The 27,273-nt window shown below is 48.9% G+C and overlaps 2 protein-coding genes across 3 annotated transcripts in view; one reads left to right on the forward strand and one right to left on the reverse strand.

The window, feature by feature from the left end:
• The window catches only part of GNB1L (G protein subunit beta 1 like), a 70,551-nt gene extending 61,105 nt beyond the window's left edge, over positions 1 to 9,446 (forward strand). For both annotated transcript variants that reach the window (XM_049764653.1, XM_049764654.1), the window contains one exon: positions 8,911 to 9,446. In XM_049764653.1, coding sequence (XP_049620610.1) covers positions 8,911 to 9,162 — 252 coding nt within the window. In that variant the 3' untranslated portion in view covers positions 9,163 to 9,446. The remainder of the gene's footprint in view (positions 1 to 8,910) is intronic.
• Positions 1 to 27,273, reverse strand: part of GP1BB (glycoprotein Ib platelet subunit beta) — a 218,518-nt gene that overhangs the window by 141,400 nt on the left and 49,845 nt on the right. The gene's annotated exons all lie outside the window — the stretch shown is intronic.

The raw sequence follows: 27,273 nt of genomic DNA on the forward strand, positions 1-27,273 counted from the left end.
AAAATAAAATGGGGGTGCCAGAGCGATAACACAGTGGTAGGGTGTTGGCCTTACATGTGGCTAACACAGGACAGACTGCAATTCGAGTCCTGGCATCCCATATGGTCCCCTGAGCCTGTCAGGAGCATTTTCTGAGCGCTGCCGGGTATGACCCAAAAACAAAACAAAAACAAAAAGAAGAGATGACCTGCTATTCACAATTTCTAAGTGACCACCGAGAGCCTGGCACTACCCTTGTGATGCCTGTTTTGACCAAGGATTTTTCTCCAAGGCAGGAGGGGCAGCAGCTGGACACTAACCTCTGTGATCCCCAGTTCAAGTCAAGGAGCCAGTACCTGCCTCTGCACATCTGCAAAGTATGGGGATGCTGGAGAGAGGCTGCTGGACAGATGGGGTCATGAAGGAGGAGGCCTAGACCATAAGAGCAGGGGCAGGTGTGAAGGTGGCTGGATAGAGTTGCAGTCCAGATCACTCCCAAGCACAGGCTATAGCAGTCAGAACTTGGGCCAGGCCAAGGACCCAGAGCAGGGCTGAACACATGCCACTGGGACAGCAGCTAGTGAGGTGACAGGCTGTGGTTCCTGCAGGGTCCTGGCAGAGCTTCATAGTCAGGTGTGTCTCTTTCCTACCCCCAGTGGGCAAGAACTGGGGCCTATGTGATGGACCAGTACACTCAGGTTCTGCCTCTCAGGCTTGACCTTTTGGTAACATTGAAGTGACTACATGATCCCCAAATAAACTGACTCATGGTGGATCCTCTTCTGCACTCGGGCTTGGGATGGGAGGGACTTGGCCATGCATTTGGCGGTAGATTGAACTGCACCTCTCTCTGCTGATGCTGTCGGTCAGGGCACCTGGAGCTCCCAAATCAGAAGGGGGCACCCCCCCACCCTTGATCTCAGGCAACCAGTGGTGTTGGTTTCTAGTGCAGCTGCTGGGCCTGTGGGGAAGTGGGATTTGTTTCCTCTCTCTCATTTACCCTGTCTTTGGTGGGGGTGCGTGGTGGGGGGTTGCCGCAGTTTTTTCAGGAATTTATCTGCAGGTGTAAGTATCTAGATTCATGCCGACCGTATTGGGTTGTTGGTAATGATTGCCCAATTTCTGCTGGATTTACAGAACTGTCCTTCCCTTTCAGTTCCCGATGAGTCTGAGCACTGTTGATCTTCTAACATCTTCCTTCTGTCTCACCATTTCCGCCTCTGCCTCCCTTCCTTCCTCCCCTGTTGGGAGTGTGGTCTGTGGCTGCCTCGCACCGTGCATGTTACCCAGCCACTCCAGGCGCAGTCAAAGTCTGTCTGCGTGCCACATTGGAAGATGTCACCATCATCGTCATCACTCACTTCCAGGCGGACCCGAGTTTTATTTGTTCTCTGCCTGCTGAGCTGATTAGAGTGTTTTTCTCTTTCCAAATGTTTGATTTCTCTCTCCCCTCCACCCACCCCACGTTATTTTTTTATTTTTCAATCTCAAACTTAATTCCGTTGTGGTTGGAGAATAAGGTCTGAATGATATCAGCTCTTTGAAATGTGAAGGCCAGTCCAGTTTTCATAAGTGCTCCACATGTGCTTGCGAAGGGAGTGGTTCTCACAGCTTGACGCAAGTTGTACCTGCCCGCAGCCTGGCCTCTGGTGGGCTGAGTCTCCCAGTGACCTGGGGACCCTGGAAGATGCATCTCTGGCCAGATCCATCTGTCAACAATCCAGCATCCTGAACATTTCTTTTTCTTTCTCTTTCTGCATTTCGAATCTAGACTAGGAGAATCCATATATAGAATGGTCCTCTTCCTGAGAACTGAACTTTTTTCTAATCATCTCCCCCTCATTATGTCTTGGAAGTATTTTTTTAAAATAAAAGGCTCTTTTTCTAACTCTTGCCGAAGCTCTGTCTTGAAATTGACCGAGGAACCAACTTAAACAGTCCTCTCTGTGTGATCCTGCTGGCTCCTCTCTTTCCATCTTGGTCTTTTTATATTTTTGGGGTGGGGTGCAGAGCAATAGCACAGAGGGCAGGGAGCTTGTCTTGAGGTACCCCAAGTATCCCCAGTCCCACTAGGAACTAAGCACGGAGCACAGCTGGATGTTGCTGTGGATAAAAATCAACAAATTCATGGCCGGAGAGACAGCATGGAGGTAGAGCATTTGCCTTGCATGCAGAAGGACGGTGGTTCGAATCCCAGCATTTCATATGGTCCCCCAAGCCTGCCAGGAGTGATTTCTGAGCGTAGAGCCAGGAGTAACCCCTGAGTGCTGCCGAATGTGACCCCTCCCTCCCAAAAATCAAACGCAATGCGATTTAGATTGTCTTGCCTTTTCTTTCCTTTTCCTTTCTCTGTGGATAAAAATCAAACTCAGTGCCATTTAAATTGTCTTGTCTTTTCTTTCCCTTTCTCTCCCTCCCTAATTCTTTCCTTCCTTCCCTCCTTCCACCCCTCCTTCTCTCTTTCCCTCCCACTTCCCCTCCCTCCCTCCCTCCCTCCCTCCCTTCCTCCCTTCTTCCCTCCCTCCCTCCATTCCTTCCTTCCATCACTAAGTACTCCCATGAGTGCTTGGGCGACCATGTGATGCCAGGAATACACTCTGGCCTCTTGCAGGTAAAGCCTGCACTCCAGCCCTTTGAACTGTGCATCCCACCTCTGTTATTCTCTAAAATCTCATATATACCGTATTTTCTGGTGTATGAGATGACTTTTGAAACAAAAAAAAGTCAACCGAAAATCCAGGGTCGTCTATACGCCGAGTATATCCCGAAAAATGTTTTAATATGCTGCTAAACGAAAATTGTCTGAATATTGCCACAAAACGAATTTTCAAACTTGATCCTGCACCAATCACTGCCAGGCTGCTCGGACCACCTCTCTATCTCAGCCAAGCCAAGCAGGCTTTTGATGCATGCAAATTAGACAATGTTCTGGACCCGAATCTACACTGTCAAAAGCCTGCTCAGATCGGCCAGAGTCAGAGAGGAAGTCTATTACAGTATAACCTCTGAACCTTTGCTTGTTGTGATTGGCTCACTGTGGTACATACAGTTGCAGCACAGGAACGTTCTGTCTGATACAGCAAATATAGTCCTAAACCTATGTTTTAACTGCAAAATTAAGGGGTCGTCTTATACGCCCAGTTGTCTTATATGCCAGAAAATACGATAAGTGTTTTATTTCAGGTCTTAACCATTGTGTGTGTGTGTGTGTGTGTGTGTGTGTGTGTGTGTGCACGTAAAGTCATGTAACTTTATATTTGTATGCATGGATGCCCAGTTCTTCAGGCATCCTTTTGTTTGTTTGGTTGGTTGGTTTGGTTTTTGGGTCACACCAAGAAGTGCTCAGGGGTTACTCCTGGCTCTTCACTGAGAAATCACTCCTGACAGGCTCGGGAGTCCATGTGGGATGCTGGAAATCGAACTGGGGTCTGTCCGGGATTGGGGTGTGTAAGGCAAATGCCTTAGCACTGTGCTATCTCTCCAACCCCCAAGCATCATTTCTTGAAAGGATTATCTGTGCTATATTGTGTTGCCTTTGGTCTTTTATCAAAGAGCACTTGACTCTATTTGTCTTTTTCTAGGCTTTGTGATTTCTTGATCTACGTTTTTGTTGGTTGGTTTTGATTTTGGGCCACATCTGTCATTGGTCAGGATTACTCCTGGCAAGCTCGGAAGACCATATGGGAAGTCTTAGATCAAGCTTGGGTTGGCTTGACACGTGCTCTTACTTGCAGTAGTATTTCTCTGGCCCCTTTCTTTTTTTTTTTTTTTTTTGGTTTTTGGACCACACCCAGCGTTGCTCAGGGGTTACTCCTGGCTGTCTGCTCAGAAATAGCTCCTGGCAGGCACAGGGGACCCTATGGGACACCGAGATTCGAACCAACCACCTTTGGTCCTGGATCGGCTGCTTGCAAGGCAAACGCCGCTGTGCTATCTCTCTGGGCCCTCTGGCCCCCTTCTATTGATCTATTTGTCTTCTCTTTTGCCAGTACCACACTGCCTTGATCACCATAATTAAACTATAAGCCTTGGAGTCCAGTGAAATCAGTTCCCTGATGTTCCAACTCTTCACCATTATGTTTTGCTCTCCTCTGTCTGGTATTTCACACACGCCAAACCCAGCAGTACTCAGGGACTCGGTATCCCTCCTCATGGTGGTGTGGAGGTGCCAGTGGTCATCTTACCTTTCAAGGCAAATGCTCAGCCACTCAAGCCATCCTCAGGCCCCTGGGTCAGTCTTTTGTGTTTTGTTTTGCTTTTGTTTTTGGGCCACACCTGGCAGTGCGCAGGGGTTACTCCTGGTTCTGCACTCAAGGGGTCATTTGTGGCAGGGCTCAGGGTACCATATAGGATGCCGGGGATTGAACCCGAGTTGGCCATATGCAAGACACATGTCCTACCCACTGTACCATTGCTCTGGCCCCAAGTCAGTCTTATTTTTATTTATTTTTTTTTGGGGGGGTGGGCCACACCCAGTAATGCTCAGGGGTTACTCCTGGCTATGTGCTCAGAAATAACTCCTGGCTTGGGGGACCATATGGGACACCGGGCGATCGAACCGTAGTCCATCCTAGGTCAGTGGGTGCAAGGCAAATGCCCTACCGCTTGCGCCACCACTCCGGCCCCATCAGCCTTTTTATTTTAATAACAATCTTTTTCTTTTTTCATCCTTCCTATATGTTCATTCATCAAGGTGACTTTGGTCATTATCTCAATGTACTCTTTTTATATATAATAAATAATTTAATACTTTAAACAAATAGTTTAATTGAATCACCAGGAGATACACAGTTACAAAGCTGTTCATGATTGAATTTTAATCACACAATGTACAGCACTCTTCACCAGTGCACATTTCCCAACACCAATGTCCCCGGTTTCCCTCCTGCTCTCCCCTGCCTGCAGTACTGTTACTGAAGGGGTATCATACATTTCACATATTTCCTTCAGCACCCAATTCATGTCCAGAGTGATCATTTCCCTTCTCTGTCCTAACAGCACTCCCCCACTATTTGTGGCAAGCTCCTCATTTATTTGTTGTACATATTTGAGTAACTGCTTTAAACTTTGTCTACTAGATCCTGAGGCCAGAGAGATGGTTCTGGCCTGGGCTAAGAGCAATCTCTGCCTACAGGAGGCCTGAGTTTGAGCCCCTCAGCACACAAGGTCCCCTGAACGCCGCCAGGAGCCACGCCCAAATACAAACACTTAGCCGGGAGCAGCTTCTGAGCACTGTTGGGAGTGGCCCCAAAATCAGAAAGCCAAAGTAAAGTTGACATTTCCCATATCTGTATCATCCTGGAACGTTTGCCTTCTTTCCCCTTCATTTATAAGTCAGAATTTTGCTTTATATGTCTATCGGGTTTTTGTGTGTGTGTTGGACGTTGTAAGTGATGCACGATGGAGACTGAATTCTGTTGTTGCGCTCTGCTTTGTGTTCCTCTGCTGTAAGCAGCTCAGTTCTGGCTTTCCCTTGCGTGTAAAGAGGCTTGGCTGGCTGCTACTCAAGGGCAAGTCTGTAGGGAGTCTAAGGTCATTTAGGTTCTGCTAATGACTGGGGCCAGAACAACCAAACTCTGCCTTCCTCCGCACCATGCCGGGCTGGGTCTCCTGCGTTTTTACAGTCAGTCTGGAGGAGGCTTGGTTCTCGGGCAACACCCCCATCCTCATCCTCATCCTTAAAGTGTCCTTTCATGGTGGCACAATGAGTCTCCGGCTATAGTGGTGGTCTTCTCACTGAGGCCGTTGGTCCACTGTCAGCCCCACATCCCTGCAGCAGCCCCTCAGGTAAGTTTGTACGTTACCTACAGGGGCATAGTCCAACATTCCAAGGGACATAGTGGGACTCTCATGCTCTCCATCTCCCTGCCCTGTGGCACAGTCTCGTTGTTCCTGTTGAAGTACATGCTGACTTCTGCATCTGGGTACTCACAGCTGTACCTGCCACAGCAACTGGGGTGTTGGATAGCCTGCAGTTCCCAATACAAAAGAAAGGTCCATTTGTCTAATAATGTGACAGAGGTGTCCAGCAAGGTGCCGGTCCATCTGATAGCTGTCACTGCAGCAGAGCTGTCTCCCATCCTTCCCTCATGAGCATTGATGCCACTTTAGATGCCAAGTGTTCCTTCCTACCTCCTCATTCAGGCTGTGTCCTTTGTCATTGCTAAGTGCCAGCGCAGTCTGTCTTCGAAGATGCCTTTGGTGCCGACCTGAATCTGGCCCTGCTTCTGATCCTGATTCTCTCCTTGACACTGCCCTGGTCTCTCTTTGCCAGCCACTCTTTGGAAGTCACTCCCTCTTTTACAGAGCACAGATTTGGATCTTGTTTTGAAACCCTGTCATAAACCACTAGGGAAATATGTATCTCTTTATAGAGAAATATAGGACAAAACTTAGGGCATAAAGGTGCTCATTATGAGCTGTGGGAAAGGAAATGGAGGTGTTTGTCTTCTTTTTTTTTTTCTGGTGGGGTGTCAGGTAATCTCTCAAGCATAAGATTTACTGTTGTATCTTTGGCCTCAAGTGACAAGAGATGAGCAAATGGGTGAACTCAGCATTCACGCCGTCCCCCGCTGTCCTCCCCTGCTTCTGTTAGTTACACAACCGGTTCTAGCGCCATAATCCCTATATTGTTTTAGGCCTAATCCCCACAGGTAAGTAGATGCCATGCTCCCTGCCAGGCCATTTGCTAGAGTTCTCCAGTTATCTCCTACGAGACTGAAGTTAATCTTCCAGTCCTTCAGGAAGAGCTTATGGGAGCGTATTCTTTGAGTTCTTACATGTTTAAAAATGCTTGTCTATTGTTTCTATGCTTGAGCGACAGTTTGGCTGGATATAAAACTATTGGATATGCCTCCCGCTGCAGTCAGTCCCACTGTCTGCTGGCACTGACACGGCTGCAGAACCTGCAGGGGAAAGCCTGCTGTATCCTAAAGATGGGTTTTGCACTTTTTGCTGGACTACCGAAAAGACTCTTTAGGATACTAAATCCATTAACTTGACCAAGCCTGGGGCTGGAGTGATAGCATAGCGGTAGGGCATTTGCCTTGCATGAGGCCAACTCCGGACAGACACCAGTTCGATTCTTGGCATCCCATATGGTCCCCTAAGCCTGCCAAGAGCGATTTCTGAGTACAGAGCCAGAAGTAACCCCTGAGTGCCGCTGGGTGTGACACAAAAACAAAAAACAATAACAGAAAAAGACTTTACCAAGCCTCCTCTTAACTTTGTCATTCAGTAGTCTTTGTGGATTTAGGTCCTAATAGCTCCATTTCTAGAAATCAAAGCTGATTTCTCTGAATTAGTAAGTGCTCGTCCTCTTTCCTGTGGCCACTCTTTCTCTCTTTCCTCTTTGGTCTATTGCAATCTGTCCTCTTTTCATTTCTCTCCTTTGTCTACTACTAGTCCTCCTTCCATCTTGTGCTTGTCAGGAGGCTCTCTTCTGTTTCTGACATTCTTTCCATTTTTTTGGTATTTTTATTCCACTTCTTCCTTGGACTCTGCCAATTCTGATTTCCTCTGGTTTTGCTGCTATGGTTTCCCGTTTTATAGAAGTAATTGTTTCACTTATGACAAAAAGAAAGTATAGTGATGATTTTTGTTTGCTTCTGATAAATGTTGCCATTTGTTTGGTGTCTGGGTTTTTTTCCTGCTTCCCTCCTCCTTTTCCCTTGTATGCTCTCTTATATAGAAAAAGATTTTCAGGGACTGGAGAGATTGTACAGTGGGTAGGATACTTACTTTCCAAGTGGCTGACCCACGTTGGATCCCCCAACACTTCCTATGTTTTCCCGTAGCCCTGCCAGTAGTGATCCCTGAGCAGAGCCATAAAACAAACAAAAAATGGCACCCCCAAAAGGGGGGTGTGAAGTGAGAGTATAGCAGGGACAGTATTTGCCTTGTATGTTGCTGATCCAAGTTCCATCCCTGAACCCATCAGGAGTGATTCCTGAGTGCAGATCCAGGAGTAATCTCTGAGCACAACTGGATATGTCCCCTTTTAAAAAAAAATTAAAAATAAAGGAAGACTTTCAGCTGAGCCCCCCGCCTGCCTATTAGGGCATGACCTAGGAGAGACAGGCTTATGTGATGAATGACAAAGGTGACTTGTAGGACACAGGATGCTTGGGATTATCACAGTGATAGCAAAGTGCTTCTCCTTAGCATTGGGGACAGATATGCCAACTGCCACGCAGTACATGACATAGTCTTGTGCACCCCACCATGACTTCAACAGCTGTCACCCTGCCTTCATGGTAGGGGGCTTCCTGCAGGACAGGATGCTCCTGAAGACCCCGGAAACAGACTAGATCTCTTCTTTCCATTCTACTTGTGCCCCACACCCTCTCTGAGCCAGGGCAGAACCTGTGGCATGTCCAGCTCCTGCTGCACATCCATCCCACCCATGGCCCACTTATTCCCACTATCTGTCACCCCTCGACTACACTCCCCTCGCCTTCTGAGGTTTCCCTTAACTCTGAGTTCTGCTGAAGGTGGGGTTTTGTGTTTCCCAACTCCTGAGATTGGGATCTGGTGAAGTTTCTCTGGGAGGAAGGGCTGCTGACTTTATGCTGCATCAGGCTGCAGTGTCACCTGTCACATGCTATTTCTGTAGTGATGGGGACCCAGGCCCCAACTGCCCCGTGTTGTTTATTGTAGATTGATGGTAATGAATGAGAGCAGGCCTGGTGCCTGCAGACCTGTGAGCTGCCTGTAGCTCTCAGAGGAAGGGCAGAAAGTCCTTGCAGAATTGAGGGGTCATCTGAGGACAGAGGCCAGGTCTCCACCTCATCAGATATTCCTGGGCCCTGGGGGAGGGGTACAGAGGATTATGTGTCCCCCGCTGCATTACTTTTCTATCCCCATGGCAGGAACCTCTGTAACAGGTCATAGAGCCACTGACAGTGCTCTCTGGTGCTCTTGGGCCCATAGGTGTGCGGAACTCAGCAAATCACCAACCCGGGCATTGCTGATGTCAAGATCCGGCCAGACCGCAAGATCTTGGCCACTGCAGGCTGGGACCATCGCATCCGGATCTTTCGCTGGAGCACGATGAAGCCATTGGCCGTACTGACCTTCCACAGTGCAATCGTCCACTGTGTAGCTTTTTCAGACAGTGGATTGCTGGCTGCGGGCTCTGGGGACCAGCGCATCAGCATCTGGTCGCTCTACTCACACACGTGACTCGACGGCCCTAGGGACATGGAGGGCAGGGCAGTGGGCATCTGCCTTTGTCCTGACCCTGGATGGAGTGGAGTGACACCTCAGGAAGCCTTTTGTACCTGAGTCTTGCCACAGTGCCTTCCCCTTGCAGAAGTCTGCTCTGGGGTCCTCACCCTATTTCTCATTGTAAAATGCAACAGCTGCAAGACAGTGGCAATTTACAGGGCAGCTGGGCTGACACAAGTACTTACAGCCCAGGGCAGGGCCCGGCTGGAGATTCTGTACAATAAATTTTCACTTGCAAACCCACAGGCTCAAGGTTAGGAGTTGTCTAAGGAAGCTCCTTTGCATCTCCCTTGGAATCAGAGCCAAGAGTTATACCCATGTCTTCCTTGGTAGGACAGGGACCTCCATCTCACAGGGGGCACCAAGGTTGGCCACCCCACTTGTCTATACCACATGTTCCTCCTCAGGAAAGGGATTGTCATGCCCAGAACCAAGCCAGTAGCTGGAAAAACACATTGCCCGACCTGATAAAGCAAATGAGGCCGGAAGAGGACACCACTGTGGACGGCAGAGAGCAAGTGTGCACAGGCCGGCAAACAAGAAGACGCATTGCCCTGCAGCAAGGCAATGGCCAGGGTGACATCTGGGTAAGAAGCAATGTGCCAGGTCAGCCTCCCCACACAAGTCTTCCTGTGGTGCATTGCCCACCCACAGCCTGGGCAGAATGGGGGGCCAGAACAGTAGTATAGCAGGTTGGGCATCTGACTTACACGTATCCAACTCAGGTTTAATCTCTAGAGCCCCATATTATAGTCCTCTGAGCTCCGCCAGGAGTGATCCCTGAGCACCACTAGGTGTGGCCCCAAAACAAAATGGAACAACAATGGAAAGGAATGGGGACTAAACATTGGGGGAGGGCTGGAGGCAGACCCCATTAAAGGCAGGGCCTGAGCTTCTGGGTCTCGACAGCTGCTTTGCCAGAGGAAGCCCTGAGCCCTGCCTGCGGCCAGCCAGGCTCAAGGGTCCTGGAATGACTTTCCTGGGCCACCCTCAAACTATTCTGCTGAACACTAGACTCGCATCCTGGCCGGCCCTGGAGTTTGATCTGTCAGAGACTGCATTGCTCCAAGGAAGCATGTGGGTCCTTGAGCCGCAGTGAGCAGTACGGGTAGCACTGTGGGAGCCAGCATGGCTGAATCACTGCCCTGGTCTGGAATGGAGGGTCTGAATTATGGTGGCAATGAAAGGGACTGAGGAAAGGCTCTGGGTTTTGGCTGGTTGAAGCACCAAAAGCAGATAGTCTAGTTGAGAGTCAAATGTCATAACTACCAGAGGTAGTGGGGATGAGGGATAAGGTGGTATGTGGGGCTGTGGAGGGTTGAGGACAGTTCTTTCCACCAAGGAGCACATGGGAGCAGGGGGTGGGGGGGAAGCTCATGTTCTTTTCTACAAGTCAGAAAGTCCCCGGCCTGGCTGCATGGAGCTGAGACTTCTACATTCAGGGGGATCAAGGGGTGCAGGGCAAAGGGCCTCATGGCTAAATTGAACTGCATTAGCAGGGTGAGTCTGGGACCTCAGTGGACCCTAGTAAGTAAGGCTCAGACTTCCTCCACATGGGCAGAGGGGTTTGGCTGTGGTGGACTCACTGGGCCTGGGCCACCAGACAAACATCTGGACTGGAGCAGGGCAGCTCCGCTGTGTGCCCGACACCCTCCTCCACTGTGACCTGTAGGACTGTTTGGTACTCTGAGGCCTGTGGTTGTCATGTGGGAGGGCCAGCTCCCTTAAACCCTAGTAGCTCCAGTATACAAGAAGCATTGGTGCCTGAGCCTGCCCAGAGCTAGCCCCTCTGGGTCTCCTGGGTGTGCTCAGAACCAGAACCTGCTGTGCTGCTTCTCATCTAAGAAACCCTGGACACTCCTGCCATATGCCCAGGTGAGACCCTCCTCAGCCTGACTTTGGGGTTACCAAGGGAATTTGTAGGGCCTGCTCTGTGCTTGTCCATCTCCACAAGGCATGGCCACCCATCAGGAATGCACAGACCAGTCTTCTCATCTTTTTTTTGTTTGTTTGTATTTGGGCCACACCCAGCAGTGCTCAGGGGTTACTCCTGGCTCTGCGCCTAGAAATTGCTCCTGGCAGACTCTGGGGACCAAATGGGATGCCAGGGATTGAACCCAGGTCTGTCCCTGGTCAGCTGCATGCAAAGCAAATGCCTTACTGCGATGCTATTACCTCCAGCCTGAGTCTTCTCATTTTGACATGAACTTAGGGGATAGAACAGAACTACCTGTCACTTGTTCACAGCAACCTTATTCATAGTAGCCCTGAATTAGCAGCACCCCAGTGTTCTTTGATAGATGACAAGTGAGTGGACTATGATCTGGAGGAGCTGTGCCAGAGGGAGTCTGTGAGCCCGAGGAGGGCACTGTTGGGGTACTGCTGCCAAGGGCCCACAGCCCCAGAGAGCTTAGGGAACCCAGACATGAGTTGCTGAGGGCCTGCAGTGGTCCTCAAACTATGGCCCGAGGGCCACATATTGTATTTGTATCTGTTTTGTTTCTTCATTGCAAAATAAGATATATGTAGTGTGCATAAGAATTCGTTCATAAGTTTTGTTTTTACTATAGTCAGACCCTCTAATGGTCTGAGGGACAGTGAACTGGCCCCCTGTTTAAAAAGTTTGAGGACCCCTGGTAGGGTTTGTGGGAGCACCTTGGAAGCAGGACTCTCCATGTTCTCAGAGCCATCAGCAGCTCAGCAGGGCACAAAGGAGTCACATACCAGTAAACCTGCTCTAGAGTCCCCAAGAGCAGCTCAGGAACTTGGAGCACTAACGTCACTAACTCCATTCCTACAGGACTGCCACATGCACCGAATATAGCCCTGGCATTTCCAGTGTCCATGGTCCCTGGCACCACAGCAGTTTTCAGCCACAGTACAACTTCAGGGGTTCCACCCCTGGAAAGCACCTCAGAAAGGTGTGTGAGCTCCACAAGGAAGTCCAACCTCCAGAAGCTCCACAGCCAAAGAGCACAAGCCCTGGAAAATATATGCACAAGTACTAAGGGATGCTTGGCACCAAAACTAGGGTGTACCTGACACCCCAGCTATGCCAAAGAAGAGAAGGGAAGAGGAAACAGTTTTTGAAATAATTGTAAAAATAAATAATAAAGAATGTAAAAGCAAACCTGTACTGTCTGGGAGTTTGGTCACTGCCTGTCACAGATACATGGAGAGTGGCTGGGTAAGGCCAGTCCCAGTGCATACACGAAGGGAACCAGGAGGCACAGCTGCAGGCACACACCTGGAGACACCAGGGAGGGTACATTTGGTGGTTGAGTATCCTGGTCCCAGGGCAGCCCAGGGAGCAAGGACAGGGAGGTGCAGCCATCTCTTACCCCATACCTGCATCTATCTGCCTACATGAATGCAGTTATTACTTGCCCAACCATGTTTCTTAATGACATCCAGGGGCATGGAGAGATCAGACCCCAAGCCTTTCTCCTTGATTCTGATTGCCTTCCTCACTGCTTAGGTGACTGGTTTTCGGAAAGACGGGTCACACCCACATTTTGTGTAGGGAGACCGTGTGGTGCTAGCCATCAAATCGGGCTCCCGCAGGCAGAGCTCAGGCTCCAGTCCTCTTGCTTCTACTTTCTCCAGAACTCAAGCTTCATTGCTGTTCCATTTGGAAGCTGTTCTCACTTTGGCATCCTTGGTGACAGTCAGTCCTCACAGTTTTGTGCTTCAGGGACTGTTCCTCCACTTCAGCCCTTCCTGTGAACTGTGGAGTCAGGGATCAGAGCCTGCCAGAGTCCTAGGGACAAGCTTGGCTCTTGGTGGCCTCAACATCTGACCTGCCAACTGAGAGACTTGACTTGTGCCCATCCCTGGGGCTGCTTTCTCTCATTCACTAAGGGGCTTGAGGCACTCAGAACCCAAGAATGCCTTGTGTGGTTCTCTGCTCTGCTAGCTGCATTTTCTATCTGCCCTCAGCCAAAACGTTTCTGGGACCTGCAGGCACAGCAGCCAGGCCTCTGTTCAGGGTCCCCTGGCTGTGGTAGGGGTCAGCTCTGGCCCCTCTCAGGCCCTCTGGTGGTTTGGCAGAATCCAGGGTTGAGCCTGAGATCTCAGCTCCCAACCACAGCTCAGGTGTTCTTTGTAGTGCCTCTCATGCCTTTTGTAGGTTCTAGACAGTCTCGGGATAGAGCTAGATCTCTCTCAAAGCCACCTCTAATACAAGGCAAGGATGTGGCCTCACACGGTCAGCCAGACCCTAGTCCTGGGGAAGGTGGAACACTCCGCCAGCCACAGGGGAGCCTGCTACTCACCATCTGTGGCCCCGTCCTCTCCACCTAGCCCATCCCCACTGCCACCAGGTCCCCTCAGACAAACAGGCCAGGCAGGGAAATTCTGGGAAGCATTCCTCCTCCATGGGGAATCCATACCTTTCCTGTGCCCCCTCAGTTCCCTAGAAGGAATAAGATGGAGTCACCCAGTGTCCCGGAACTGGACATGGTGGGTCCTGTGGGAGGGATGTGGGGCCTTCCCACGAGCCGGTGCAGTGCCCAGCCGAATGCCACAGGAACTGGTGGGCGGCTGCTGGCGTGGGTGCAGGGCGCAGCCTGGCGCTGTGCTGACGTGCGGTGCGTGTCTTCACACTCCCCGTCTGAGTGATATGCAGTCAGGTGTTTCCCACCTGTGTGTCTGCCAAGATGCCACACAACACCCTCAACACAAAAGGACTGTTTGCACAAAGAGAAAACATTCCTTCAGGGGGTTCTTTAGGAACGCTTGATACTCAACTAACTAGAACTTCCTGGGAAGCCCCGTGTTAAGAACGGGCTGGCACCACCGCCGCCCTGGAAGCAGAGCTTGCCCTGCACCTGTGCATCCCGCCCCAGGCCAGTCCCCTACCTCCTGCAGCCCACCATATGACCCTGAGGTGAGGAATACCTGAAAGTGCAGCTGAACCCCCCAAAAGATGCCCAACAGACATAAATTCTCACTTCTGCAGAAGCTCTGGCTTAGGAAGCTTCTGAGTACAAGCCATGTATATGTCACAAGCACAAGTACATATAACAAGCCATGTAACAACCTCAGGGCATGATCATGTGGCGCTGCATGGAAAGAGCTGGTGCCTGGAACCTTCAGACAAGATCCTTTCCTCTCCTACAGGCTGGGATATGTCCAGCTCCTGCACCCTGGCTCTCAGAACCTCAGAGGAAGGTTGGGAGAGTAACCTGGCCCTGCCTGTCTGCAACAATTGTCCTGGGCACCTCAGGAGCCACAGAGTTTTTCCCTGACCCTTCTGGGGAGTTTTGGGCCCCACTCTAGACACACTGTGACCACAGCACAGGCAAATGTGAGAAATTGGTTGGAATGAGGCCAGGATGTATCGGCAGCAAGCTGGTAGTCACTATCCTCTATACAATCAGGTGATTCTGCTAGTCCCCAAACAAGAGAATTACCATGAAGTATACAGGAAAATTATTTGGAGAGTTGAGTGGAACCAAGAAGGTATCAAGAGGCTGGAGCACTTTTGCATGAAGGAGACTCAGGTTCAATCCCTGCAATATATGGTCTTCTGAGAGCACTGCCAGGAGGAACTCTGAGCACAACTTAAGAGAAGCAAAAAAAGAAAGAAAAAAGAGTGAAGTAGCTCAGGTTGCCTGGAGGTCGCAGTGGTTTGAACACATGTCCCTCAAAATAAAGAAGGCAATGTAGCCCCCCAAGTGGTAGTCATGTGAGGATTTGCCTGTGGAGATGCCCAGGCATGTGGCTGTGGTCCTCCTGGGTGGGATCAGCGCCCTCCTACTCTAGGACATGGAAACCAGGCATTGAGCCTGTCCAGACACACTTGGCCTTGATCTTGGACCTCCACAACTGAGAAACAAGTTTCTGTTGCTTGTGAGCTGTTCCATTCTACAGCATTTCATTGTAGCCCCTGAACAAAAGACAAGGCTTACATTCTGTTATTTTTAACTACGTGGGATTCTAAGCTGCAGAATCGTTTGGTTTGACCTGTTGCACTTATTGGTCACTGCATTAGTGTTTTGTTTTGTTTTGTTTTGTTTTGGGGTCACATTCGGCAGTGTTCAGGGGTTACTCCTGGTTCTGCGAAGAAATCGCCCCTGGCAGGCACGGGGGACCATATGGGATGCCAGGATTCGAACTATCGTCCTTATGCATGCAAGGCAATGCCCTACCTCCATGCTATCTCTCCAGCCCCTGGTCACGCATTAGTAAATGCCCACACGTCAGATGTGCTGTGGCCTTCTACATGTTCCATGTCCAGGCCAGGAAGTTGGAGCGTCTGGGCACTGTCTCCACTCCACCTGCTGAAGCCAATGAGCCCACCACTGAGGCTCCTCCTTGGGCTCCTGGTCCCCAAGAGGCCAGTCAGCTCCTGCCCTCCTCCAGTGGCCACTCACTTCCTCGAGGAATAGGCTTCTATTAGGGGGCCTCTGGAGTAACAGGAACCATAGCACCATTTTTATCCATTAGTGGCATCAAGTGGACACAGAGCGCCCCCCCCCCCCAGGGAGTTTCTTCAGCCAGTAAGGCTTGTTGGATCAGGGCAGAGTTTACATAGGGCATCTGTCTCTGCCTGTCCAAGGCTGCAGCAAGCCTATCTCTCTGTCGCTCTGCATTGCTTGTAAGAATTGCAACTGTCATCCTCTCCCCCACATCATCTTCACCATAGGCACTGACCCCTGGACACACCAGCAGGTGGGACACTGTCTCTGCAATGAGAGACTCAGTGGTGAGTATTCACTGGTCATACAGACAGGTTCAGGTCCCACTGTGCCAGGTATAACCCGGGCTACTCAGGTGGAGCTATAGGGTCTCATCCAGCAGTACTCAAGGGACCATGTAGTGCTGAACAGGCCCAGGTTGGCCATATAAAGGCAAGTGCCTGAATTCAACCTCAAGTCCTGACTTTAAGGGGCTTGGATACCTGGGCATAAGCTGTAGTTGTTTTAGGGAAATCAAATAGATATTCAGGGATGGGGTGGGGTAGTGTCAGAGCCCCTGCTTTAGAAGTAGAAGGTTGGAGGGGCCCAGAGAGATAGCACAGCGGCATTTGCCTTGCAAGCAGCCAATCCAGGACCAAAGGTTGGTTCAAATCCCAGTGTCCCATATGGTCCCCTGTGCCTGCCAGGAGCTATTTCTGAGCAGACAGCCAGGAGTAATCCCTGAGCAATGCCGGGTGTGGCCCAAAAACCAAAAAAAAAAAAAAAAAAAGAAGTAGAAGGTTGGTAGTCTGTAAAGAATTTGATTCCCAGTGCTGCTCCATAGGCCCAAGCATGAGTCCATCTCTTCTGCTGTTCAATATCTGGTGAGCCCCAGTGTCCTCTGTGGCTGTGTGTATCCCCATCACCTTAACAGCGACAGCAACAAAAAAGAAAGGGAAAACATGTTTTTTATTTGATTTTGGGGCCACACCTGACAATGCTCAGGGGTTACTCCTAGTTCTGTTCTTAGGGGACCATTTGGGGTGCCGGGGATGGAACCCCAGTTTGTACTGGATCAGTAGTGTGCAAGGCAAACACCCTACCACTGTGCTATCACTCTAGCCTCATGGAGACATTTTTAAAAAATTAAAATAGTGGGACCTTGCATGCGGCCAACCCAGGGCAGACCCCGGTTCAAATCCCAGCATCCCATATGGTTCCTTGAGCCTGCCAGGAGAGACTTCTGAGCTCAAAGCCAGGAGTAACCCCTGAACGCTGCTGGATATGACCTCAAAACCAAGAAAAATTAAAAATTAAAATAGTAAAGGCACACACACACCTCCATGCTCAACTCAACACTCATTATTAACAATAACCAAGCTCTAGAAACAACTCAAATGTCCAAAAAAACAGGTGTATGGATAAATAAATTGTGGTATATACACACAATGGAATATGACTTAGCTCTGACACACCGATAAAATCTTGCATTTTGCTTCGGCTTGGATAGAAAAAGGAGGGTGTCGTGCCAGCTGAGGTGAGTCAGAGGAGGAGGAGGACTAACACCGGATGATCTCGTCCAAGTGTGGTGTAAGGAAACAAAACAAGGGAAGAGACGATGCCTGACGGGAACAAACCCTGGGTTGCTGCCAGCAGAGTGCAGTTTATTGGGAGTGCAGGGTGGGAAGGGGCCAGGGGACATGGCGGAGGGTCACTGATGCTGATATATGAGTAGTACCATTAGAGCATAAAACTGTAATATTGGTACTCATGTTAGGCCACCTTAACTTAAACATTGGGAAGACTTGGGCTAGAGCAGGGGTCTCAAACTCAATTTACCTGGGGGCCGCAGGAGGCAAATTCAGGGTGAGGCAGGGCCACATAAGGAATTTCACAAAAAAAGTCTTCAAACGTCATTATTAACATCTTTAATTATTTCTTCTGAACATGAATAGAACATTGAGTGAAGATCATGAAGTTCTTCTGAACATGGCATCTTTTGCTTATTCCTTGCTGCCAGAGACTTGACAGTGCTTCTTCTCACAAATCTGAGCCACATTTGGCTTTAGAGAGGAAGCAGTTGAGACCCTCAGTATGGCTTGAAGATGATCATCATTAAGTCTAGACCTGTACTTTGACTTATTGAAGTTCAATGTGGACAATAACTTTTCACACAAATATGTGCTCCCAAAAAGGCACGTGGTGTGCTTGAACATTCAGGAAAGCTCAGGGAAGCTGGGGGGGGGGGGCAGTTCTCTCAAAAATTGCCCTTGCATGTCTGCTTTTCCACTAATCTCCCTGAACTTGGCTTTGAGATCAGAGTTGCATTGCAGGTCAATGAGCTCCATTTGAAGCACAGGAGGGGCATCTTGCACATCAAAGGAAAAGGGGTCCACAAAAATTTGGAAAGTGGCTCTGTGCTTTTTAAAGTCTGCAAATCTGTGATCAAATTTCTTCTCTAGCTTAAAAATAGCATCAGGGGCCTGCGAGGTGGCGCCAGAGGTAAGGTGTCTGACTTGCAAGCACTAGCCAAGGAAGGACCGCAGTTTGATCCCCCGGCATCCCATATGGTCCCCCCAAGCCAGGAGTAACCCCTGAGCATCAAATGGGTATGGCCAAAAAAACAAACAAAAAAAAAACACAAATAGCATCAACATATTTCTCACCACTGAATGGTATGCCTGCATCCACAAGTTCCTTGCATGCTGGGAAATGGCAAAGGTTTGTCTGAGAGAGCTGGAATTTCCATAACACAAGTTTAGTGGAGAATGCTCTCACGTTGTCATAGGCAGCACTGATAAGCTGCCCCGGGCCTTGTAACATCTTGTTTAGTACATTCAGCTTATGTGTGATGTCAACAAGAAAAGCTAAGTCCATGAGCCATTTGTAATCACTCAACTGAGAAACAGCAATCTCATCCTTCTCCATGAAGGCTTTTACTTCTTCTCTCAACTCAAAAAATCTTTTCAGGACATTTCCCCTGCTGAGCCAACGTTTCTCGGAGAAATAGAGCACATCTCCATATTCTGACTCCATTTCCTCTAAAAAAAAGCACGGAACCTCCTGTGCTTTAAGCCCCTGGATCTGATGTGGTTGATGCATTTCACAACAACAGACATCACATTGTCACACGGCAGGCATTTACTGCAAAGGGCCTGCTGATGGATAATGCAGTGAAGAGCAGTGGCCTTCTCTACACCCTCCTCTTCAAGTTTTTTTTTGAACAAGTGCCACCAGTCCATTTTTCCTCCCTGTCATCAATGGCGCTCCATCGGTTATTATTCCAACAAACCTCTACCATGGCAAACCTGCATTCTCAATGGCATCACACAGATGCCAAAATATCTCATTAGCGGTGGTCTGGCCATGCATTGGAATTATTGTGAGCAGTTCCTCTGTCAATTCAAAATTGCAATCAACACCATGGACATAAATTGTGAGCTGCACAGTGTCTGTTATATCTGTGCCCTCGTCAAGAGCAACTGAGTATGCATCAAAACATTTGGCTTTCTCACACAGTTGATGATAAATGTCACTTGACATGTCAGAAATGCGCTCTGCCACGGTGTTGGCAGGAAGGCTGATTTTGCTCAACTGACCTTTCTTTTCTGGACAGATAATACTTGCAGCCTGTAACATGCATTTTTTTTTTAACAAACTCTCCTTCTGTGAATGGTTTCCCTGCCTTAGCAATCATCTCACTAACCATGTAACTAACTTTGACTGATGCAACATTCTCTTTGGTTACTTTCTTGAAGAAATCTTGTTGCCTCATTAGACATGCTTTAAGACTGGCAACCCGCTTGGCTCTCTCGTTTCCTTAATATTTTGCACATTCCTCAGCATGTTTAGTTGAATAATGGCATTTCAAGTTGTATTCCTTGTGCACTGCAACTTTCTCTGAGCAAATAAGGCATGTGGGGATGCCCCTGTGCTCAACAAAAAAATACTGCGTCTCCCACTTTTCCTGAAATTGTCTGTGCTTGTCATCAATCTTTCTCTTCACTGCAGGCTTTGATGAAGTCATGATGAAGATATGACAAAATCTTAATTCTGTAATAAAATCCTCTCCCTTCTCTTCCTTAGGCCTCCGATAATGCAAGGGACAGTGGGCAGGAGCAGTGGAAATGACATCTGCGCTAGGCACAAAGTATTCACAATTATTTGCTTACCAAATATTTGCAATAGAAAATTGCATTAGTAAGAAAAAAATCGCAAAAATCGCATTAAACATTTGCATACCCCAAACGGAAGTGCTTGGGGTATGCGAATGTTTAATGCGATATTTTTCTTACTAATGTGATTTTTATTGCGATTATTCGGTAAGCGAATACTGCAATATTTGAAGACCAGCCGTGGGCCACAAAATGTTGTGCGGAGGGCCGCAAATGGCCGCGAATTTGAGACCCCTGGGCTAGTGTGATAGCACAGTGGGTAGGATGCTTGCCTTGCACATAGCCTATCTGGGTTCGATCCCTGGCATCCGATATGGTTCCCTGAGCCTCCCAAGAGTGATTTCTGAGTGCAAAACCAGGAGTAACCCCTGAGCACTGCTGGGTGTGACTCAGTAACAAAAAAAAAAAATAAGAGGGGGGGAGTAACTTAACCATAAAAATATATAAAAATATTGATTTAATATACTCAAGGGTATATAGTGAAAGCAGAGGGAGAGGTCTTTTCCCATGGAGAAAGCTTGCAGCAGAGTGATAACAGCAGCAAAGCATGCATTTGGCTCTTGTTCCATCCCTGGCACCACTGCCAGGCAGGGTTTAAAAACAAAAACAATTTTGTTTTTTATATTTTTTTGTTATTTTTTTTTTCATTTTCTTCTTTTCTTTTTTTTTCAAACAGAACCACATAAATTGAATCATCGTTCCACCTCATAAATTGAGGGGGGAAAATGGATGGTACCAGAATCAAACAGTCATATGAACATTTAGTAGAAATAAAAAATGATCAGACTAGGCCCAGAGAGATAGCACAGTGGCGTTTGCCCTGCAAGCAGCCGATCCAGGACCAAAGGTGGTTGGTTCGAATCCCGGTGTCCCATATGGTCCCCCATGCCTGCCAGGAGCTATTTCTGAGCAGACAGCCAGGAGTAACCCCTGAGCATCGCCGGGTGTGGCCCAAACACCAAAAAAAAAGAAAAAGATCAGACTTAAACACCAAACCCAAAGTCAATGACAACAGAATCGATAACCAATCTTCAACAAGCTATACACAAAGGGGACCAGTTATACTAGCAGTTTGGGAGGTAAAGGAGGGAGATATGGGACACATGCTGGGAACAGGGGTGGAAGGAGAACAACCTGGTGGTGGAAATGAACCTGATTCAGTGTCACTATGCACTTTAAATATTACTGTGAAAGACTTGTAATTCACGTTGATCACAATAAAAATTATTTTCAAAAAATGGGGTCAGGGGTATGGAGAGATAGCATGGCGGTAAGGCATTTGCCTTGAATGCAAAAGGATGGTAGTTTGAATCCCAGTATCCCATATGGTACCCTGAGCCTGCCGGGGGCAATTTCTGAGTGTAGAGCCAATAGTAGCCCCTGAGTGCTGCTGGGTGTGACCCAAAAACCAAAAAAAAAAAAAAAAGCGGGGGGAGCAATAGTACAGTAAGGCAAGGTAGGGCACTTGCCTTGTACAAGGCCAGCACAGTTGGGTCCCTTAGCATTATCACATGTAGTCCCCTGAGTACTGCCAAGAGTAATTCCTGGGCAAAGAGCCAGGAGTAACCCCTGAGTATCACCAGGTATTCCCCCAAAACAAACAAGCAACAACACCAAAAAATTCCCAAAATATTTATTCAAAAGAAAAAAGTGGGGGGCCGTCGAGATAGCATGGAGGTAAGGCGTTTGCCTTACATGGAGAAGGACGGTGGTTCGAATCCCGGCATCTCATATGGTCCCCCATGCCTGCCAGGAGGATTTCTGAGCGTAGAGCCAGGAGTGACCCCTAAGCACTGCCGGGTGTGACCACCCCCCCAAAAAAAAAAGAAAAAGAAAAAAGTGGGACTGAAGAGCATAGCAGGTATGGTGCATTGAACACAGCCAAGCATCCCATATTGGCTCCCGAATCATCACCAGGAGTGCTTTCTGAGTGCAGAGCTAGAAGTAACCCCTAAGTACCACCTGGTGTGGCCTCTCTCCCCAAGAAATACCATCAGTGGGATCTAGGGGCAATGGCAGAAGGACATTGTTACTCAGGTGTGAGCAGGGTGGGGTCACTTTATACTCTGAAATTCTTGTCCAAATACTATACTATGGTAGACCACACCCCTTGTTTGGACCAACTGGTTATCTAAGCACGGGGGTGGAGGGGAGATACATCAGCTTACTATTGAGGCTCATGGCGCAAAATATGGCCCCTCACTGCAGCGTAAATATACCCAGAGTTATCCATCTTCCCACACTGAAAGCATCTTAAATATCTTAAAAGCTTTCCCAGTCCCTGCCATTCTACTTCCCTCTCTATAAGTCTGACTATTTCAGGCATCTCAAGTAAATGGACTCAGAAACTTGCATTTTTGTGACCAGCTTTTTTTTTTTTCTGGTCAGTTTTGTTTTCTTGGTTTTAGATTATTTTGGTGGTGCTCAGGAGTGATTCCTGCAATCAGGAATCACTCCTGATGGTGCTCAGTGGATCATATGGGTTGCCAGGATCAAACGTGGCTCAGCCACATGCGAGGCAATCATTCTGCCTGCTGTACTATCACTCTAGTCGCACATGACCAACTTATTTAACTTAACATGATGTCTTCCTTCCTCCCTCCCTCCCTCCCCTCCCTCCCTCCCTCCCTCTCTTTCTCCCTCCCTCCCTCTCGCTCTCAATTTTTTTCTCTTCTGTGAACTGGAATAAAACAGAAATGGGCCAGAGAGATAGCATAGCGGTAGAGTGTTTACCTTGCACATGGCTGATCCAGGACGGATGGTAGTTTGAATTCCCGCATCCCATATGGTCCCCTGAGCCTGCCAGGAGTGATCTTGAGGACAGAGCCAGGAGTAACCCCTGAGAGCTGGTGAGTGTGACCTAAAAACCAAAAGGGAAGGGAAGGGAAGGGAAGGGAAGGGAAGGGAAGGGAAGGGAAGGGAAGGGAAGGGAAGGGAAGGGAAGGGAAGGGAAGGGAAGGGAAGGGAAGGGAAGGGAAGGGAAGGGAAGGGAAGGGAAGGGAAGGGAAGGGAAGGGAAGGGAAGGGAAGGGAAGGGAAGGAGGGAGGGAGGGAGGGAGGGAGGGAGGGAGGGAGGAAGGAAGGAAGGAAGGAAGGAAGGAAGGAAGGAAGGAAGGAAGGAAGGAAGGAAGGAAGGAAGGAGCTGGGAAAAAAAGAAAGACAAGAGCTGGAGAAATAGTGCAGAGGTTAATGTGCTTGCCTTGCACATAACCCAGTTAAAATTCCTGGTACTTTAAGCACTGTGCTATCTCTCTGACCCCCAGAATTTCTTTCTGAACCTGAGGACATTCACTTATCTAGCGGATACTTGAGTTGCCTCTGCCCTTTGGCTATTGTGAACAATGAAGTTATGAACATGGGGGAACAAGAGAGTTTTTGCTTTCATTCTTTTGGAAATGAATGTGTGTGTGTGTGTGTGTGTGTGTGTGTGTGTGTGTGTGTGTGTGTGTGTGTGTGTAGAAGTAGAATTGCTTACATCACAGGTATGTCTGTTTGTTTTGTTTTTGTCCTTACACTTACAGAAGTTTATTTAACAAAAAAGTTCAGTAAGAAAATTTACTCGGGAGCTATAGCAATAGCAGAGTGGGTAGGGCACACAGCTTACCTGGATTTGATTCCTGGCATTTCATGTGGTCTTCTGAGCCTGCCAGGAGTAATTTCTGAATGCAGAGCCAGGAGTAAGCCCTGAGTACCATCAGGTGTAGCCCCAAAACAAACAAAAATATTTACTCAAGAGCCAAGGATGTGGCTCGGTGGTTGAGCTCGTGCTTCGCAAGTGTTTAGCTCTGGATTCCTCCCCAGTGCTTTGTGGCTCCTAAAACACCAACAGCTGTAGTCAAGGTCCCTCAACAGCACCGCTGTGGCCCCTGCAAACCACAACAAATGTACACAATCCAATTTTTACATCCTAGGGAAGAAGCTGCGGAGAGGGGACATGTGGAAACAATTGATTTCTCTGAACACAGCCCTTGTTTATTCTCGTTCCAAGACTCTGACATGATGAGACTATTTCCTCCTATTAACACCATTCCAGGGCTGCACTGTGGCCACTAGTTGCCATCTCCACACTTTCATCTGTCACAGGATTAATAAAGGCATCCAGTCCCTGTGCTCGTCTGTGGATATGTCTGCCTCCACTTAATTCCAATGCCAGTGTCTTTATTTTTTTACGGGGGAGTGAGACTCACCAGCCCTGCTATATATATATATATATATATATATATATATATATATATATATATATATATATATATATATACATATATATATATATATACTCAGCTATACTGGGCCTACCTGGGGGACCTGTTAGGTGGTTGGGCTCAGAAACACTGTAATGCTTAGAATCAGTAGTTCTGGGCATCACCAGTGCCACCCTGGCAGTGTGAGGGGGCCTCAGACCCACACTCAGGGATAAAACTTGGGGCTTCCGTACGTGGAGCATATACTCTGGACTTTGGGGCTATCTCAATGATAACTTCTCTCTTTTTTCCTTGGTTTTGGAGCCACACCAGGCATTGCTCAGGGCTTATTCTCCTTCCTTCCTTCTTTCCTTCCTTCCTTCCTTCCTTCCTTCCTTCCTTCCTTCCTTCCTTCCTTCCTTCCTTCCTTCCTTCCTTCCTTCCTTCCTTCCTTCCTTTCTTCTTTCCTTCCTTCCTTCCTTCCTTCCTTCCTTTCTTCCTTCCTTCCTTCCTTCTTTCCTTCCTTCCTTCCTTCCTTCCTTCCTTCCTTCCTTCCTTCCTTCCTTCCTTCCTTCCTTCCTTCCTTCCTTCCTTCCTTCCTTCCTTCCTTCCTTCCTTCCTTCCTTCCTTCCTTGTTTTTGGGCCACATCGGCGGCGTTCAGGGGTTACTCCTGGCTCTGTGCTCAGAAATTGCTCTTGACAGGCTTGGGGGACCATATGAGATACCGGGAATTGAACCAGGCCCCATCCTGGATCAGCATGTGCAAGGTAAATACCCTACCACTATTAGTCCTCAGGGTTTATTCTTGCCTCTCTGCTCAGGGAATCATTTATAGTGGGCACAGGGGATATGGGATACCAGGGATCGAACCCAGTTTGGCTATGTGAAAGGCAAATGCCCTTCTGGCTGAAATTATGGCCTTCTGGGACCGGAGAGATAGCACAGCGGTAAGGCGTTTGCCTTAGACGCAGAAGGACAGTGGTTCGAATCCTGGCATCACACATGGTCCCCCAAGCCTGCCAGGAGTAACCCCTGAGCACTGCCGGGTGTGACCCAAAAACCAAAAAAAAAAAAAAAAGAAGAAGAAGAAGAAGAAGAAGAAGAAATTATGGCCTCCTTCAAATTCCTGCTGATGTTTTCGTTTTTGAGGGATGTCAGTAACAGTTTTCCAAATCCTTGTCCATTCTCATCAGCAATACTCGAGTCTTTTGGTTTCCCCAATCTGCACCAACACTTTGGACAATAGCCATTCTTGTCTCTTTGCCATTTTTTCTGAGAGGAGGAAAGAATTCACAATGTCCAACAGTGTGTTCAGGGGCTAATCTTGAGGCCTCTGTGCTCGGAGGTCACTGCTGACCATGTTCAGGGGACCATATGCAGTGCCAAGGAACAAATCTGGTGTGACTGCATGCAAGGCAAGTGCCATATCACTGAACTATCTCTCCAGCCCAGCTTAATTCAAGTTCAATGTAGGAGTGCCTGCTCTTTAGCTCTGTGCATGGCAGGATCACCATCTTCTTTTTTTTGGGGGGGGGCCACACCCAACAGTGCTCAGGGGTTACTCCTGGCTGTCTGCTCAGAAATAGCTCCTGGCAGGCACGGGGGACCATATGGGACACCGGGATTCGAACCAACCACCTTTGGTCCTGGATCGGCTGCTTGCAAGGCAAACGCCGCTGTGCTATCTCTCTGGGCCCTGGATCACCATCTTCTGAGAGATTACATTCTCACTAGGGATAAGATACAGACATGCAAATACTGAAGAGCAGAGGGAACTCAGATACTTGATGCAGGAGGTCTGGGTAGGCATGAAGTAGGAAGTTCCCCAGGCCCCTGAAACTAGTCTCCTTCTTGGTGAGGACCATGCCAAGATGCCCATGAGCCTGGAGCCCACCTTTCAGAGGGCCAGAACTGCAGTGCTAGACTTGGCCCCAGGAGCAGATGGTGGAAGGAAATGGTAGTGTGGATGGAGGAGACTGAGGTGGTCTGGTTAGCTCAGTGGGTGGGACCTCCTATAGCTCCTGCAGCCCTGTAGGGGATGCTGGCCAGTCCTGGGCCCTCCCACCCGACTCACCAAGTACTCTTGTTCTTCTATCTTTAAGCACCATGATTACATACTACATAATTGTCATTGGGTTTCAGTCATAAAAAGAACATCCCCCTTCACCTGTACAACCTTCCCACCACCAATGTTCCTCATCTCCCTCCTTCCCCACCCCCTGCCTGTATTCGAGACAGGCATTCTACTTCTCTCACTCATTAACATTGTCATGATAGTGTAGTCATCTCTCTAACTCCACTCACCACTCTTTGTGGTGAGCTTCACAACAAGAGCAACAGATACTCTGAGTCAAGATGAACCACCTGAGACCACTCACTGGGTTAGAGGGACCCATCATTGGGGGCGAGCTTAGAGCAGCCTTACAGAGGGATGCTCCACTGTCCCATCCTGGAGCCTAGTAGAGATGACAATAGTAGGACTAGGCCCAAGGCCTCTTTCCAGTCACCACTCACTTCATCACTCATTTAGCCATCTCCACATTCTCTCTTTTTTTGTTTTGCTTTTTGGGCCACACCACGTGATGCTCAGGGGTTACTCCTGGCTATGCGCTCAGAAATCAATCTTGACTTGGGGGCCAAATGGGATGCCGGGGGATCGAACCGCGGTCCATCCTAGGTCAGTGCATGCAAGGCAAATGCCCTATCGCTTGTGCCACCGCTCTGGCCCCGCATCTCTACACTCTTGCAGATCTGTGGGTGACTTGTGCAGTGCCGTGTGTGTTAATGCCACCCCTCACTCAGCTGCGGTGGCTCCAGTGGCCAGCTCCCTGAGATGTCAAAACTGAGCATGACTGGTACCCTGTACCCTGCAGATCCCCCAGATGAAGACAGTGCCCCAGCATCGCCATCTGGCCAGTTGCCCCTTTAGGGGGCCCATGGTTCTTCACAGTGTTATCAGCGGTGCTGGCTGGCATGGAAGTGGTTGCTTCCGGATTTTGCTGCAACCCGACAGCCGCCCTCATATGGTGCCAAATTCCCACCATCACGCTGGCAGGGAAGAGGCGGGCAACTTTTCAGAGGAACAATGACAGTAGCCCACGCACACAGCACAGCGAGGCAAGGGGCTTCCTGTGGGCCCCTATGCAGACTTCAGAGGAGGTGGAAAAGCCTGGGGGCACAGGGAGACCTGTGTGCCAGCCTAGGACTAGTCTCCCAGGCTAGACCTCACCACAAAGGAAGACTTGGGTGGGGGTCCAGTGAGGAGGGGCCTGCACTACCTGGAAGAAAGGGCCAAAAGTGTGTGTTGGT

The sequence above is a fragment of the Suncus etruscus genome, chromosome 17, assembly GCF_024139225.1.
Source record: "Suncus etruscus isolate mSunEtr1 chromosome 17, mSunEtr1.pri.cur, whole genome shotgun sequence".
Lineage (NCBI taxonomy): Eukaryota > Metazoa > Chordata > Mammalia > Eulipotyphla > Soricidae > Suncus > Suncus etruscus.